This window comes from Pteronotus mesoamericanus, unplaced genomic scaffold (assembly GCF_021234165.1).
Source record: "Pteronotus mesoamericanus isolate MK-2021 breed Mesoamerican mustached bat unplaced genomic scaffold, CSHL_Meso_final scaffold_174, whole genome shotgun sequence".
In the NCBI taxonomy this organism is placed as follows: Eukaryota; Metazoa; Chordata; class Mammalia; order Chiroptera; family Mormoopidae; genus Pteronotus; species Pteronotus mesoamericanus.
This window is the reverse complement of record NW_026555309.1, coordinates 4,347,282-4,363,827: the sequence shown is the minus strand read 5'-3', so window position 1 is coordinate 4,363,827 and position 16,546 is coordinate 4,347,282. Positions and strand designations below refer to the sequence as shown.

The following is a 16,546-nucleotide window of genomic DNA, read 5'->3' as shown; positions in this document are numbered from 1 at the left end:
GTGAGGCTGTAAGCAGGGTTTAAACAAAACTATTTTTGGTGGGAATACATTCTGTATTAAATTCCCCAAATTCTAGAACCTGGGAAACCAGTAGCTTACTAAAGTGATAGGAGGAACCAGCTTTTCACATTAGAAGTGTTCTAGGAAGCATCAAGCCTACATTGGATATACCTGAAAAATGACAGTACAGTCTAACCACCTAATGGACTTACTATTGTACACTACATATGTATTATCTCCAAAACATAGGACACGGGAGCAGTGGTAGGGAGGAACACAGACATCGTTCCTATTCCCACGGCCCTTATATTTTACCAAGTGAGTAGAAGTTACACAAATATTTTCAATTTAGTATTTAGTTACATTGAAAATGAGTGCAGTGTATAACAAGAGTATGCAGTAGAGATCCTACCTAGTTTGTGGACCAGGGAAGGACCTCCCTGAAGTTGAGCTGCAGATGAGAGCAGTTGACAAAGAAAGGGGAAGGGTGGCTTGAATGTAGTCGGAAGGCTCTGAGGCAGAAAAGTGTTTTCTGGGGTGCTGAGGATAACAAGAGAGACACGGGCTGAGGTTGTGAGGGAGTCCTGGTTCAGAGGATGCCCAGAGGTAGGTCAAAGATGTTCATCGTCAGTGTAAGGCACTGTTGAGGGTACTACAAAATCACGTCTGTATTTTGTAAAGATTGTTCAGCCTAAGGTGTAGTAAATTGACTGGAGAGAGACAAGAGTAGCTATGGGGAGACCATTTAGGACGGTTACTGCAGTTATCCAAATCTGATCTTGCCCTGAGTCACATCTCTGCCAAATGAGGTATCAAAGAAGATGAGTTTCTAGAAAGAGATGTTCAGCAGTGCCCTATGCTGCTGAGGACTTACTCAAGGTGCGCACCAAAAATGCGCATTCAGTCTAGCACTATAGAGGCCTCACAGGGACCTTGACAGGAACTGTTTTCAATGGACAGAAGTTGAACAGAGTTGAAAGTAGTTTAAACCAGGGTGGTGGTGGCTGTGAAAGTGAAGGGAAGTGGGCAAAGCTGAGAAATACTGGAAGAGAAAGTTGACAGAGCTTGATATGTGGGTGCCGCTGGAGAGAGAGAGCAGGGTGTCAAGAACCACATCCGCCATTCTGCCTTATGCATTCAATGGACAGTGGTGCTTTGTTCCCAAGTCAGGAGAGACTGGAAACCAGGAACTGGAGGCCACATGGTCCAGTCTGCACATGTTGAGACATCCAAGGGGAGATGTTTAATAAGCCAATAGATGATGTTTGGATCTCAGAAGGAAGTCCAATTTGTTGTTGTGAGTTTGAGAGTCATGAGCATATATATGGTAATTGAAGCCGAAGTCTGAGATCATTGAAGAGAGAGGATGGAATGAGAAGACAGGAAATCCTGTGGCTGTACTTTGATGAAAGCCAACGCTTCATGCCTGATAAGAAAAGGATGAAATGATAAAGAAAATGGAGAAAGAGAAATGAAGGAATAAAAGGAGAATATGGTCAGGTTGAATTCCAAGTGCTTAACAAGGAAGGAGCTGCTAAGAGATTTAATATGGTAAGGGTCGAAAGTGTCCACTAGATTCAGTGAGGGATTCATTTGTTCCTGAACAGAAAGAGACTCGTAGGCACAGAGGAGAGAGGGTTGGGGGGATGGGTGAAAAAGGTGAAGGGGAATAAGAAGTACAAACTTACAGTTATAAATAAGTCATGAGGATATAATGCACAACATAGAGAATATAGTCAATAGTATTGTCATAACTTTGTACGGTGACACATGGTTACCAGATTTATCATGGCGGTCACTTTGTAAGGTTTATAAATGTAGAATCACTATATGGTACACCTGAAACTCATATAATATTGTATATCAGCTATACTTTAAAGTAAATGATACGTTCGTTGGTGGTCTTCGAGGAGGCGCTTTTGGATGTGGTCAGGGCTGGAAAACAGAGTGGAGTCAGTTGACAAGAGGAAGTAAGGAGATGAGACAGAAAATGTAAATGACTTTTTTTTATTGTTGACACTATTACAGATGTCCCCCCCTTTCCCCACTTTGCCCCTCTTCACTCGGCCCCCCTCCCCTGCCTTCACCACATTGTTGTCTGTGTCATGGGCTGTGCCTATATGCACGCATGTTCTTTGGCTAATCTCTTCCAGTTCCCCCCCACCCCTCCCCTCTGAGGTCTGTCAGTCTGTCCCATGTATCCGTGCCTCTGGTTTTAGGGAAGTTAGGCTAAAATGGAGGAAAGAGAGGAGGTCAGGAGAAGTAGTCTCAAGAAAGGGCTTTCTTTTTAAATTGGTAGACTTTACCATGTTTAAATACATGGTTCAGGGTGACAGAGTGAGTGTACATTCACTGCTCCTGCCTCTTAAAGCCACCAAAAGGACAGAAGACGATATATTAAAAATTGCCCCTTGCTCCATCCACCCCTGCACTGAGACTATCACAAAGATAGTAGGTACTCCTCGCCCTGGCTGGTGTGGCTCAGTGGATTGAGTGCCTGCCTGCAAACCGAAAGGTCACGGTTTTATTCCCAGTCAGGGCACATGTCTGTATTGCAGGCCAGGTCCCCAGTTGGTGGCATGGGAGAGGCAACTGATCAATGTTTCTCTCCCTGTTTCTCCCTCTCTTCCCCCTTTCTAAAAATAAATAAAATACAAAAAGAAATAAAACCACACACATACACAAAGAGAGTGGGTACTGAAAAATTTTTCCTTATTAAATGGACAGAAAAGAATAAATTGATAATCATGTTGGGAAAATAAAGTTTGCTCTTAGTGTACAAGAAAATTGAGGAATTTTGGAAAATGGAAAAAGTGGGGAGCAGGTTGACTAAGAAAGCCGTCACCCCACTGGGGATGAAAGCAGACTGTTGTCTCTACATTGAGCACACAGAACATTGAGCTCCGGGCACATAAATACAAGGAGCAGTGGGTGATGGTCTGTGGTTAGCGTCATGAATTAAGGTCATTCTAAGAGGCTAGTGCCAGGAGCATTTGCCCCAAGTGAAAGATCTGAGAATTATTTCCCAAACAAAGTAGAGAATAGGTCTCGTGAACACATGGATCAGAGTGGCAGTCAGGATAGGGCTTTGGGGAACTCAGAACCTTCACCACAGATAGGAAGAAAAGAAAGAAAAGGAAGTTCAGTGCCACCCGTCATAAACATATTGGATCCTCGGAACAAGTGATTGGGGAAGAACCTTAGTTTTCCCCATTTTACAGGAAGGAAACATATGTAATTGCCTGTCTCCTGTGGCTAAAAAGTGGCTGCCATGGAATTTGAATCTGGGCTTATTTCACTTGAGACCAGACCCTTCCCCACACTGCCATTCATTTCCCAGTGACTGAGCCCCAGCGTCCAAGGATAAAGTAGACATTGTTTCTGCTCTCGAACTGTCCAGCCAGTGTTGTGTTAATCTGAGAGTTATGCAGCACTGAACAATTTTTTTATGTGTATTTTATAGTATATGAACCATCTGAAAATGAAGGAATAGAAAGTTCAGGTAAGCTCTTTCTCTGAGCCGATGTTTCTTCCTGCAAGTCAGCGCCCCCATATTTGTTAAAACTTGTATAAGTCATGGAACAAAGATAGATGTAGTAAAAAACATAAAACATTTTCATCTCACCAAGGAAGTAATTAGATACTGTTCATATATTTTTCCCTACTGATTTTGGAAGTTTTATGTCAACAGGGATAACATCAGCTTATGTGATGTATTCTTTAACGTAGTTTGGGAATTAAAGTTGATATACTAGTATAAATACTTGTGAGTCTCTCTGTAAAAAAAACTTAGTCTAAAAGGAGCCAACTTTGGATATCTGAGTGGATATAAGTTACTTCAGGGATCTAATGGATTTAAGTTCATATAAGCTGTGCTTGAGTTTTTCCTTTTTTTTCTTTTTTTCAGATAATGCTGTAGACGATTCAAACATAATTTTAGAAGGTAAGTTTTTATAGAGATGGTTATACGTTTCATATTAAAACTATGTTCATGTATGCAACAAGTGTTTACTAAATAAGCATTCCGTCTTAAACCTCTGTACAGCGCTCAGGGGGTCAGAGGACAAGAGTGCCCGGTGACAGGCTAGATAGCGGTGGCTGAGCTGCAGTGAGGAAGGCCACTTTCAATTTTAGGAGAAGGGGTTGGCTATGGGCAGAGATGGGTTGAAAGTTGGGTCCTTTATGTTTTTCAGGCATTTTGATAAGCCAGTAGAGCAGATAGCAGGGGCTGTTTGGGGACGTCCGTCTGGTGGACAGAGGGGCCCTGGCGGCCTACCTCAGCCCCACCCTCAGTTCCTGTGCTCCGGCAGCGCCCACGCAGGGTGAGGGGTGCTCATTCGCTCTTCCTGTCCACCAGCCGTCTCTTTCCCGGTCTGCCCTTGTCTTGGCTGGTTGCATCAATATATACCTGGATCCCCAAATGAGAAATGTGAGAGTCGTCGTTAAGTCTTCCTCACCCTGTTCCTATAGCTAATCCCAAGTCCTGTTGAACAGGCTTCCTCAGCACTCAGATCTATTCTTTTTTCTGGAACTCTCGTGGACCTAGTTCAGCCCCCTATCATCTTCCTGGACAATGGCAATAACCTTCTAGCCAGTCTTCTTAACTTATACACTTCCCTTTTAAATCCATCTTTCATGGTGCCCTCAAAGTGACGGCTTCAGAAATGCAGTCTTCCTTTATCAGTCCTGTGCTTAAACCCTTTTCTTCCCCATCTGTTCCAGTAGGGTTACTTTCTATTGCGGGTAACTGAAAACCAAACTTGAATTGACTTAAGCAATAAAGGGATAAGGAAGAGATCAGTTGGGGCCTTGGACGTCCTCATAAGGAATTTGCATTATATTCTAAGTACAGTGAGAATCCAAGGAAACAATGAGATACGGCATAACAGGCTTTATATTTTAAAGAGTTACTTCTGCTTCTAGTTAGAGAATGGATTGGATGGAGCAAGAGTGGAAGTAGAAACCACCCCTTTAGGAGATTATTGGATATTAATCCAGGGAAGCTATCTTAGTGGCCGGGAGTGAGGCCATGGCAGTAGAAATAAAGGGGAGAGTGTTGAACTTGGGCTCTACTTTAGAATTGCAACTGATGGAACTTTCCGATGGTTGTGAAGTAAAGAGGAATAAAGGCAGCTTTGGTTTGGTTTGAATAACTGTCAAACTTTGGGGCCATTTACTTAGAAGAAAACTAGGATGTGGAAGGAACTGGTTTAGGGAAGAAAAGCAAAGTCTCTAAAGTAGATATTTTAAGTTTGGGAACTATGTGAGATACCCAGATGGCGGTGCCACGTGGGGATTAAGATGTGCCAGTCTGAACAAGATGGGTGAGATCTGCGGTGGATGTCACTGTTTCGGAGCCGCCATCATGGGGATGGTATTATCTTCACGGAAATGGCTAAGACCGTTTGGAGAAGAGTGCAGAGAGAGAGGACGAACAGTCCCAGGCTGAGCTCTGAGGAATCCTGACATTGTGAGGCTGGGTGGAGCGTGAACAACCGTGAGGCTGGGGGAAAACCAGTAGAGAAGAACATGAGAGGGCAGGACACAAAGCTATTTGAGTAAATTGATGGGAGTGAACACCATACTGAAGTGGGTTTAAAAAGTCCTGGAGTGAAAAAAAAAGAAAAATTATGTATCAATGGGGAACTCTTTCAGGTTGTGCTGATACAATTTGCTATTTCCTTTACAAAATCCTCTTGTTACATCATTACCAAAATAAGTTTCTAATATGTGTGCTAACTGTACATTTATTCAGGATAAACTTAGTTGGAAATTTATCTTGCAGTAATAATGAGACTTTCTTAGTGATGGAAATAGCAGTATAAGTGATTATGATACACGTGGTTTTTTCAAATGTGCCTAAAATGACAAAAGTAAAAGAAATTCTGAGAACAAAAATACTGGTAAAATTGATAAGGTGCTAATGTGTCTCTAAATGGTTAAAAGAGAAGTAAAGGGCACACCAATTAACAAGCCCATCATCGCACAGAAAAGCTGGTACACAGTGCAGGTGCCATCCTAAAAGAAGACAATATGCCAGAGTAATAATCAGTGGGAATATGTATCATTTTTTCTGTGTTCTGTTTACTTTTGTGCAAACTATTTCCAACTCTTTTATCGTGAGCATATATCATTCTTATAATTAGAAGCAGATTAATGCCAAAACAATGATTAAAATAACTGCATAAATATTTTGACTTTTAGAAAATACTATTAGAAATTCCTTCTTTAAGCCAGTCTTTTACCAGTCTTAAGGAGCAAAAGGAAAGCTGCTATGATCTCCTCTCTAGATTAAGGTAATTTCAGATGGGTGTTAGAGATGAAGATACTAATATACAATGTATGGTAATTTTATAGAGGGAGTTTAGATCAATGTCATTATACAGCCCTGTGGTGAAATATACAGTCACTTTAGTTGTAAGTGATTGAGGCAACCAGAGAAAAATATAAGATGTTAAAAATTCATATCCACATTTTTGGTTAGTCTTAGAATGTTATCTTGAATGTTATTTTTCGATATACTTTGTTAAATATAGTGATTTATTTTTAAAATTCTATTTTAATTTAACTTCTTTGTGTTTTTATTCACATTAAAATTAGAGTTCTGAATTTAAGATTTTGAATAAGAAACAGGATGCTTTAAATGTCTTTCTTCAGCTTTCCTGTCAAGTCTGATGCAAAATGGATGAAAACCTAGGTTTTCGTTCTTATCTCCTTTGCCTGGCAGCGACTTTTGAGGTTAGTCAGTTAGGCAGATAATTTCATAAAGTCTGTTGTACAGAACACTTGAAAAATGTACATTTTGCAAAGTTTATAGCTGATTTTTCTTTGTTGTGATGGTATAAGAACTTAATGTATTTATAATAACTGCAATTGAATTTTTAAAAAGTCTGTAAAAATAATCATTGTAACTTAAGTACCAGCAACATGTATTTTAAAACTGGTCAGCACTATGTAATGGATTGTTACTGGACTATTTATTTTAGAAGTACGTGCGCCCCCGGCAGAGGAGCAGCAGGAAATACCACCAGGTATGACATTTTGTTAGCTGTGTCACTTTTTCCTTTGGTGTTGAATTTAAAATATGCTGTGGATATTCACACTAGCTGAATGAAATAATTATATGAAAAATAAACGTCCTGGGAGAGAAGGATTAATTATCCCTAAGTTTAAACATTTTCTGTGATTTGATCAGGTGAGCCAAAGTCCAAGGTAATGGAAAATACACATCAGAGTTCGAGCTAGAATTTGAGGAGGACTAATGATCAAAGTTCCGTATGATTTTTGCCATTTCACATGGCAGCAGTAGTATTAAGTTGGGTTTTTATTTTTCTCCTTGACTGACAGGCTACTTGATGGATGATATAAAATCAGAATTGCCTTAAGATGCAAGTTTAATAGTACGTCAGTTTGTGACCTCACCCCTCCTCCTCCCCTTTCCTGTCTTCCGTGAGAGCACCGCTGGTGCCGCCCGGCCGTCCTGGCTGCGGGAGACCTGTCCCGACCCTGCGGGCTTTCCTTTCAGCCTCCCGTTAACCCGTTCCTCTGCTTTCCCCACATGTCCCTCTCGTGATCAGTGAAGAATGGGAAAAACATTTCAACCATGACCTGTGCTTTCCAGTGCATTTTAGAGATGACATTAACTTACCTGCAACCAGAAAGTAACACATAAACCTCCTGTTCTCATGGTGGGAAAAAATGTTTTATTAAGACAGGATTTTCCAACACTTCTTTCCTAACTGTATTTCTTCTTGTTTCTGTGGTTTATTTCCATTTTTTCCTTTTAGTGTCATTCGTTCATTTTTTTACTCATTTTTTTCATATTATGCTTAATGTGAATTTTGTAGCAATGATGTTCATTACTATTGATTTTGATAGACATAATTGTGCCCACCAAATTTTATTGAGTACTAAATTTCAAGGGAAAAAACACTTTTGTAATCAAAGAATATTTTTAGTTACACTTCAGCTTCTCTTTGCTTATTGAATGATTACGTATTTTAGGTTTTGATAGTTGTCATACCATGTATTGAATTGGCCAAAAAGTTCATTTAGTTTTTTCCATAAAATAAAAGACACATTTTTCATTTCACCAATAACTTTATGAATTTGGATATTTTGAGTTTGTCATCTATCTCCCGTGTGGTACAATATTGATTTTTCTCTATTAATGTCTCAATTTGAACACTATCAACCTCAACTGGTCTAACCTACTATGGAGTATCGTCCAGCCAGAAATGTCCAGCACAAAACTTCACAAACCACTTCTGACATGTTCAATGAGTTACAGCACCTTCTCCATATACTGCACAAATCATTCTTTGCATTTCAGTTGCAATTTACCTTTCTTGACACAGTAAAGCATAATGTACCAAAAATGTTGCGTATTTTCTCCCATATTCAATATTAAGGTAGCAATACAAAAATTCACCAAATTTCATGTTTTTTTAAATGCATGCTGATATGACAACTTTCATAATACAATCCAACAAAATTGTTTCAAATAAAGTTAAAGACAATTAAGTGCTACTAGAGCCATTTTATGGAAAAAAACAAATGAATTTTTTGGCTAAACCAATACATTTTTAACAACATGCACAGATACTGAAGAGAACTGAGTAGTTGGCATTATAATATGAATGAGAAAGAAATTTATAAATAAATTAATCTTTGACCTGATGATTACTGGGCATGTATATATTTGGTGTTCAGGAAAGATGCACAGAGCCAGGAAGGTGGGTGTTTCTGTCCTACTTTTGTGGTTTACTCAGTGTTGTTGAGTAATGGGTCACAGACCGCCTTGTTCTATCTGAAGAGGCAGAGCAGGTTACTGAATTTGCATTTTGATTACTATCTACTTTGAAGAAAATTGCTTTATAAGTATTCCTAAAATAATGAGTTTTGTAGAACATTGATTTTTTCCAGTTACAGTTTGTAGTTTTTTTAATATCGACCTAAATTTAATGAAGATATGAAAGGTAATAGTTTCTGACCAAAAAGTTCTGTGCTTTTATTTCCATGTTTCATAGATAGAATTTCCTTGGACTATAAATATAAAATACTAACTAGTTGGGGTGCTGGACTAAAGTGGTTTTCAGATGAGATATTTAACTACCAAAGCACATAAAAATGAAGATTTGATTAATATGCATGATTTCTGACACATAATAAGCTGTCAGTAAATGGTGGCTATGGTTATTGTTTAGTAATTAATTAGCCTGATCTTTCAGATGAATTAAGAGAAGCTAAATTCTGAAAGATGTGCTCAAGAAGTTGTAACCTGTAATTTGGTGTCATAAAATTTTGATTGACCCACTGCACAGTTGTAGTTCAACCTTGCCAAAAGAGAATGCAAGGCCAAGACCTAGCAATAGATATTTTTAATGATTGCACTTGGTTTGCTTATTTCTGTTATCTTCTCAGTCTTAACTTTATATTACAATTTTTTATTATTCAATCTTAAAAAATAATGATGATCATAAATCTGTTTTTGTGATCTTTTTGTAGAATAGGCCGACTGCTTTTGTAATAGTGTTTAATTATGTATGTGATTACAGAAGCTATGGGCACATTAATTGTAGGGCCTGTCACCTTGCTGCCTTTCCATCATTGAAATTGTTTTATTTAGTGGAAAAGCTCAAGTTGAGGATCTCTGAAAAATGTTGGATGTTAGTTCACATTTTCTTGGCCCTCAGAATTTAATCGATGATTACTTTGCCTTCCCTTACACAGTCTTAATCATTCTTATTAAGTGTATAATAATATATTTACTTGTGTGACAATTCCACGGGACAGGAACTGTCTTACTGTTGTATCCAGCAACACATGAGCAGATGATGAATGCTAAACTAAAATTTATTAAGCATTATCTAGATGCTCTTCTAAGCACATTACATAAATTACTCATTTAATATTTCCAACCGCCCAAGACGTAGATATGCTGTTACTCCCATTTTAGAGATGAGACAAATTCACGCAGAGCAAGGCAAAGTTATTTGCCTGTGGTCAATGAGCTGTCAAGGGGGAGAACTGAGATGGATCCTAACGTTCTGACTCCAGAGTTCACTCTCAGCTGCTGTGCTTCAAGAGGATTTTAAATAATTGAAACTGAGTGCTGATGAGTTTTTTTACATTGATTATTGCTATTACAGTTGTCCTGATTTTTCCCCCTTTGCCCCACACCTCCCACTCCCTCAGGAGATCCGCACACTATTGTTCATGTCCATGGGTCATGTGTGTAAGTTCTTTGGTTACTCCATTTCCTATACTCTACATCCCCATGACTTTTCTGTAACTACCTATTTGTACTTCTTAATCCCCTCACCTGTTCTCCCATTCTCTGACACCCCCTCCCATATGCAACCATCAAAGCGCTCTCCATATCCATGATTCTGTCTCTGTTCTTCTTGTTTGCTTAGTTTGTTTTTGGATTCCATTGTTGATAGATATGTATTTTTGCATTTTATTGTTCACATTCATAGTTTTGATGTTCTTTCTCTTTAAGTCCCTTTAACATTTCATATAATAATGGTCTCATGATGATGAACTCCTTTAGTCTTTTCTTGTCTGGTAATCTCATTATCTGCCTGTCAATTCTAAATGATAGCTTTGCTGGGTAGAGCAATCTTGGCTGTTGGTCTCTGCTTTTCATTACTTTGACTATTTCTTGCCAATCCCTTCTAGCTTGCAAAGCTTCTTTTGGGAAATCAGCTGACAGTCTTATGGGAACTCCCCTGTAGGTAACTGCTTTTTCTCTTGCTGCTTTTAAGATTCTTTGTCTTTAACATTTGGCATTTTAATTATGATGTGTCTTGGATGGGCCTCTATTGCATCATCATGCTTGGAACTCTCTGTGCTTCCTGGACTTGCATGTCTATTTCATTCACCAAATTAGAGAAGTTTTCTTTCACTATTGCTTTCAGATATATTTCCAATTTCTTGCTCTTTCTCTTCTTCTGACACTCCTATGATGTGAATTTTGGACCTCTTGAAGTTGTCCCAGAGGCTGCTTATACTATCCTTTCTTTTTTGGAATCTTTTTTCTTCTTGTTATTCTGATTGGTTGTTTTTTCCTTCCTTATGTTCCAGATCATTGATTTGATTCTCAGCTTCATCCACTCTAATGTTATTTCCCTATAAATTGTTCTTTAATTAGTGTGTCCTTTGTTTTTGACTGGATCTTTTTTTTATTCTCTGAGGTTCTCACTAAGTTCCTTAGGCATCCTTATAACCAGAGTTTTGAACTCTGTATCTGATAAATTGCTTTTCTCTATTTCATTTAGCACTTTTTCTGGAGTTTCAAACAGTTCTTTCATTTGGGCCAAGTTTCTTTTTCTCCTTGTTTTGGCAGCCTCTCTGTGTTTGTTTCTGTATATTAGGTAGAGCTGCTTCGACTGTGTGTCTTGGTAGTGTGGCCTAATGTAATAGTTGTTCTGTAGGGTCCAGTGGCACAGCCTTCTCTATCACCCAAGAAGGGTACTTGTGGTTTGCCCTTCATGTGGACTGAGTACACCCTTCTCTTGTAGATGAGCCTTGGTTGCTGTTGGCAGACCAATGGGAGGGATTTACCCAGGCCAGTCACCTGTAAGGATCGGGTGACTACTGATCACCAACTTATACCTTCCATGCAGGATCAGCTGTGCAGGGGCAGAGTGTAAATGCTCTGACGTGGTCTGTAGCTGTCCACTGGGCTCACAGGCCCTGGGATTTCTCAGGTTGTTTAGGCCAAGGTCACTCCTACCTATGTTTTCCCCAGGGCCACCTGCCTGAGCTATAAAGCAATCTGAAATAGCTACTACTTGTGCTGGGCCTGGAGATTCCCAGGTAAAGCCAATCTGTGAATCTAGGCTGCCTGCTGCTAATGCCAGGCCTGGGGCTCCCTGAGACCATTTGTTGCTTGTTTGAGAGGACTTAGGAAGTTGTGCAGCATGAGCCAAGACCAGCCATTCACATGGAAAGACAGCTTGAGTGGGCCCTAAGTTGGGTGGGCTGGAATCTCTGGGATCTCCAAGGTGGGTCAAACAGTGTTAGTTAGGTTGATGGAGCTTCAGACATGGTACCAGCTTGCCAGCCCTGTGGCCCTGCAGTGGGAGGCCCAGAAAAGGGACAGTGGCCCTTGCTGGCCTTGATGTCATTTCAGCCTCTCCCAGTACGCCACTGGTGCCCTTCAAGCCCCCACCATGGTGCTGGAGCTCAAACAGTGTGAGTTAGAGTAGGTGAGTCCCTGTGTGAGTTCCTCTTTAAGAGGAACTGCTTGGGGCTCCAAAAGTTTCTTCCATCAACTCAATCCCCACTGGTTTTTGCAGCCAAAAATTGTGGGGACTTACCTTCGTGTTACTGGAACCCTGGGCTGGGAGGTCTGGCATGGGACTGGGACTCCTCATTCCCAAAATCCCCCTCCTGAGTTTTTTATCCACCACACGTGGGTGTGGGACCAGCCTGTTCTGTGTTTGTGCACCTCTGATGTGGTTTCTTTAGTTCCATAGTTGTCAGATTTCCATTTGACTCAATTTCTGATGGTTCTGAGTAATGTTTGTTCTATATTTTAGTTGTAATTTTGATGTGGCTGTCCAGTGAGGCAAGCCATATCTACCTACACCACCGGAAATCCAAGCCGATGCGTTTTGAGAGTTATTTTGGTCTGATAAAACTAAAGATATATTGTGGCATCTTTCTCTTTATATATTAGTAAATCATTTAAGACTCAGAAATGTTAAAAATTAATTATGATTCATTGTAAAAAAACAGTTCGTCCAATAGTTTAAATTTTGCTATCTTGTTTATATTTGTAAATCTTTAAGTGCTTTGCTGGCAAGGATGTAAAAGGTCAATCCTAAGAATTGATCATTCTGATATTAGAAACCAATTATTTTGAAAAGCCAGTTTTTTTAAATTGATTTCTAAATCCCTGATTCTTTAGTGGATTTTCACCTTTCTCCTCAAATTCATATTTTTACTTGAAATTATACAGCATATTTCTAGCAACGTGACAGCATAAACATATGTAACACAAATTGAATGATTTATGAAGGAATCACTTGGGAAATTTATCAGAGTAAAATTTCCTGCCAAATAATACTTTATGATCATTCAACTACCTGGTTTCATCAAGACTTTTCTGTCATTCAATGCCAGGAAATAAGGTTAATTTTTTATTTTGTGATTATGATCATGTTATTTACAATGGAGGCCTGTGAGCATCATTGTTTCCTGGTGGTTCAGCTGCTGCTGTCCCTCTGAAAATGGAGAATGGCCATCCCATTTGTTACATATGAAATTCATCCCCTGTCAAGTGCTCCAGCAGTGGTGAGGGTTTCACTCTGGGGCATTGTTCCAGAACATTTACTCACGCCTCTCCTGTCAGCCATGTTGTTTAACACTGATCAATAAGGCCCATAACAAGCTTTAGGATGGCAGCCAGTGTGGTCTTAGTTCATATAAAAAAATGCCAGTATGCACATTATTGTTACTGAGTTGATCATTCATTTATTCAAGAAAATACAAATTGAGCAACAGCTGTAGTACAGGCTCTGCAGTAAAGAAAGATATGTGATCAACAATATAGTCCCTGCATCATAGTGGTTCATGGACCTGTGGGCGTACAGCTGAGTAAAAACAGCCAACACGATGTCATTAACTCCCCAGAGTGGAGCGCAGTGCAGCACACAGGAGGAGGGACAGCCAACCCAGCTACGGGGTGAGGGGGTGAGGTAAGGCCGCCCAAGTGCTGTGATAGAGCTGAGCTTTGAGGTGCTGATCGATGCAATGGGGCTGGCAGAGGGGGGAACAGGGAAAGAAGAACCTGCAGAACTAAGACCAGATGGTGTACCACCCAGTGTGTAGGAAGATAAGGTGGAAATCAGGCAGGCGTCACTGTTTGGAGGGTTTCATATATGATTAAAATTTTGAAGCTGGGTCCAAAAGTGACAGGAAACCCCTGAAAAATTCCAAGCAGAGGAGTCATGTGATCAAATACAGATTTGAAAAGAGCAGTACTGAAAAGAGACTAATAAGGGGCAGGTGCATTAATCTAGAAACGATGCGAGCCTGAACTGCCGTAGGAGAAATGGGGAGGCAGGTTGATTTCATAGAAATCAGAGTTGGAAATAATTTGATGGAAGGGGGGCTGATTGAGGGGTAAGACTTGAGGACGATTCGTGTGTTTCAGACTTGAATGGGTGCGCAGTGGAACCTTAAGGAGACATAGAAGGCAGGAGGAAACAGTAGGAGGGAGATGACTGGCCTAATTTTGGAGATGCTGGACTTGCAATTTGGTGAACCACTTATGGGTGGGGTCGTCTTTAAATATTTAGGAGCATATTTTGAGTTGTTCAAAATTATAATTGAGCCTTTAGTTTATTTGCTTTTTTTATCAGTATTCATTATTATATTTTGAACAACTTCCCATAGTCTCAAGGTATTTTTGATTACGTGGGTTATAGAAATGCTTAGCACAGTCCAGCTAATGGATAAATTCTAAGAGAACCTAAAGTCAAGCTCATTTTTAAAACTTTTTTTTTGAGGTATAATATACACAAGTGTGCAAATGTTGATGAACTTCTTTGATGAACTTGTACATATATAAACATCCTTGAACTTGCTACTCAGGATGCTTCTAGCACCCCAGAAATCTCTCTGTCTTCCCCTAGTATACCCCTGCCACAGGTAACTGCTACTTTCACCTGTACCATTATGGGTTGATTTGCCTACTTTTGAATTTAATTAAATAGAGCCATAAGTAAAATCACACAACTATATATATATATAGTGAGTTTATACACACACACATACACAGACACACACATACACACACACACCTTTTTTTGTGACTAGTTTCTATTGCTCAGCATCCTGTCTTTGAGTTTCATCCACTTTGTTATGGAAAATAATTTTGGTTTTATTCATTGCTAAATACTATATTTTACCACATTTTAAAAAAATCTATTTTATATTGATGGCTGTGGTGAATGTTTCCAGTTTTTGGCTAATATGAAGAAAGCTGCTATGAATATTCTTTTGTATGTTTTTTGGTGAACATAAACACTCATTTCACTGGATATAAGTCTACATACAATTTCTAGTTACTTCACATTAGCCCCAAATTATTCTGCTTAGACAAAAATTTCTGGTTACACACGCATGCACATACACATACTATGTAGATAGATAAATGGATATTTGGATAGATAAGGAAGGAAGAATTATAACCCAGCTTTAGAAAGTCTGTCAAAAAGTGGCTGGCCCTTTATGTGAACCAGCTCATTTTCTATTCTAATTGTAACATAAATTTAATGCCGTGAGAGTAAAATAAATGCAGTACTAAAGTTTGGAATGAGAAAAAAATTGTAAAAAGTTGGACAGGACTGAATGTTAGTTCTTTTTAAATTTTGTGAATACTTTTTTTTTTAACTGACCATTTATATTGTCAATTGCATTAAAAATTGGCATAAAATTATTAAAGTAATATATTGTAACCACAGCTTACAGTATCCAGTTGATCCTTGAAAATCCTTCCTATGTTTGTTTTTTGAATACCACACAAGGTTTTTTTCCTCTTATTTTTTAACACAGTGGAATCATTGACGGAAGAAAGAAATTAATACTTGTATTTCTCAAAAGATTGACATTCTTAAGTTCAGTTGTAATTCTCAGATGCTCTGAAGAGCCTTAGAGTTTCATCAAGAGCTTTGCAAGTTACCCCAGGAACCTCTCTAAGTAGTTAAACATTCTGTCATCAGGTTGCCCTTAAAACAACAACAACACAAAAGTAAAAAAAGCATTTACTTCTGTCGGTGTGTTTTTAAAAGTCAAAAGAAATAAAGCAGTTTCACAGTCTGTGTCAGGTTGGTCCTTTAATTTAGATTTCCCCTTATTTTTGCAGATACTTAAAGCTTCAAACAGACCGCCCCTACTACCCCAGGAGGACCAGCCTAACCAAACGCTCCAAAAGATGTCTGTGATAGATCTTGTGAAGTAATTACTGAGCAGATCAAGATCTTTGCGAGTGAACACTAAAGATGTTTGAATCGTAGTCCACTGGCATTTTAGTGTATTTTTTTATAAAACAAAAGTTATATGTAATGTTACATTCCTGCATGTCCTTTTCTGATAGCATTAGTGACTCCATTATATTTCTTTTCTCCTGATTTTTATTTTTATTTTTAGTGACACATCTTCTCGTCTTATATTAATGTGGGTTTTTCAGGCAACATTTAATAACTGATGATGTAGCAGCAGTTGTCTTGGCAGGGTTTTAATATATTATTAGGAATTACCACTAATTGTGTTGTACTGATGTGCAAACTGCATTAAACGGGATTTAAATGCATTAGGCCTACCTTGCCTTAGCATCCTTAAAAACACTAATAGAGGTCATTAGTAGCTGTGAAGATTTGAGTTGTATATATCTGTACTTGATATTCTTAAAAAATAAAGTCTATAGCAGCTTCAAGTATTCAGGGTAAAACTCAAAATTTGAGATTCCTATAGCTTTTAGCTCATTAGATAGGAAAAAATTAATATTTCAATGAAAGATTTAAATTATTAT

General features: G+C 38.9%; 1 protein-coding gene across 15 annotated transcripts in view; it reads left to right on the top strand.

The window, feature by feature from the left end:
* Positions 1 to 16,546, top strand: part of ASPH (aspartate beta-hydroxylase) — a 205,666-nt gene that overhangs the window by 76,626 nt on the left and 112,494 nt on the right. For 12 of the 15 annotated variants that reach the window (XM_054590175.1, XM_054590169.1, XM_054590171.1 and 9 more), the window contains 3 exons: positions 3,464 to 3,502; positions 3,908 to 3,943; positions 6,987 to 7,031. In XM_054590175.1, coding sequence (XP_054446150.1) covers positions 3,464 to 3,502; positions 3,908 to 3,943; positions 6,987 to 7,031 — 120 coding nt within the window. The remainder of the gene's footprint in view (positions 1 to 3,463; positions 3,503 to 3,907; positions 3,944 to 6,986; positions 7,032 to 16,546) is intronic. The other 3 variants (XM_054590170.1, XM_054590183.1, XM_054590184.1) reach the window with 1 other exon arrangement.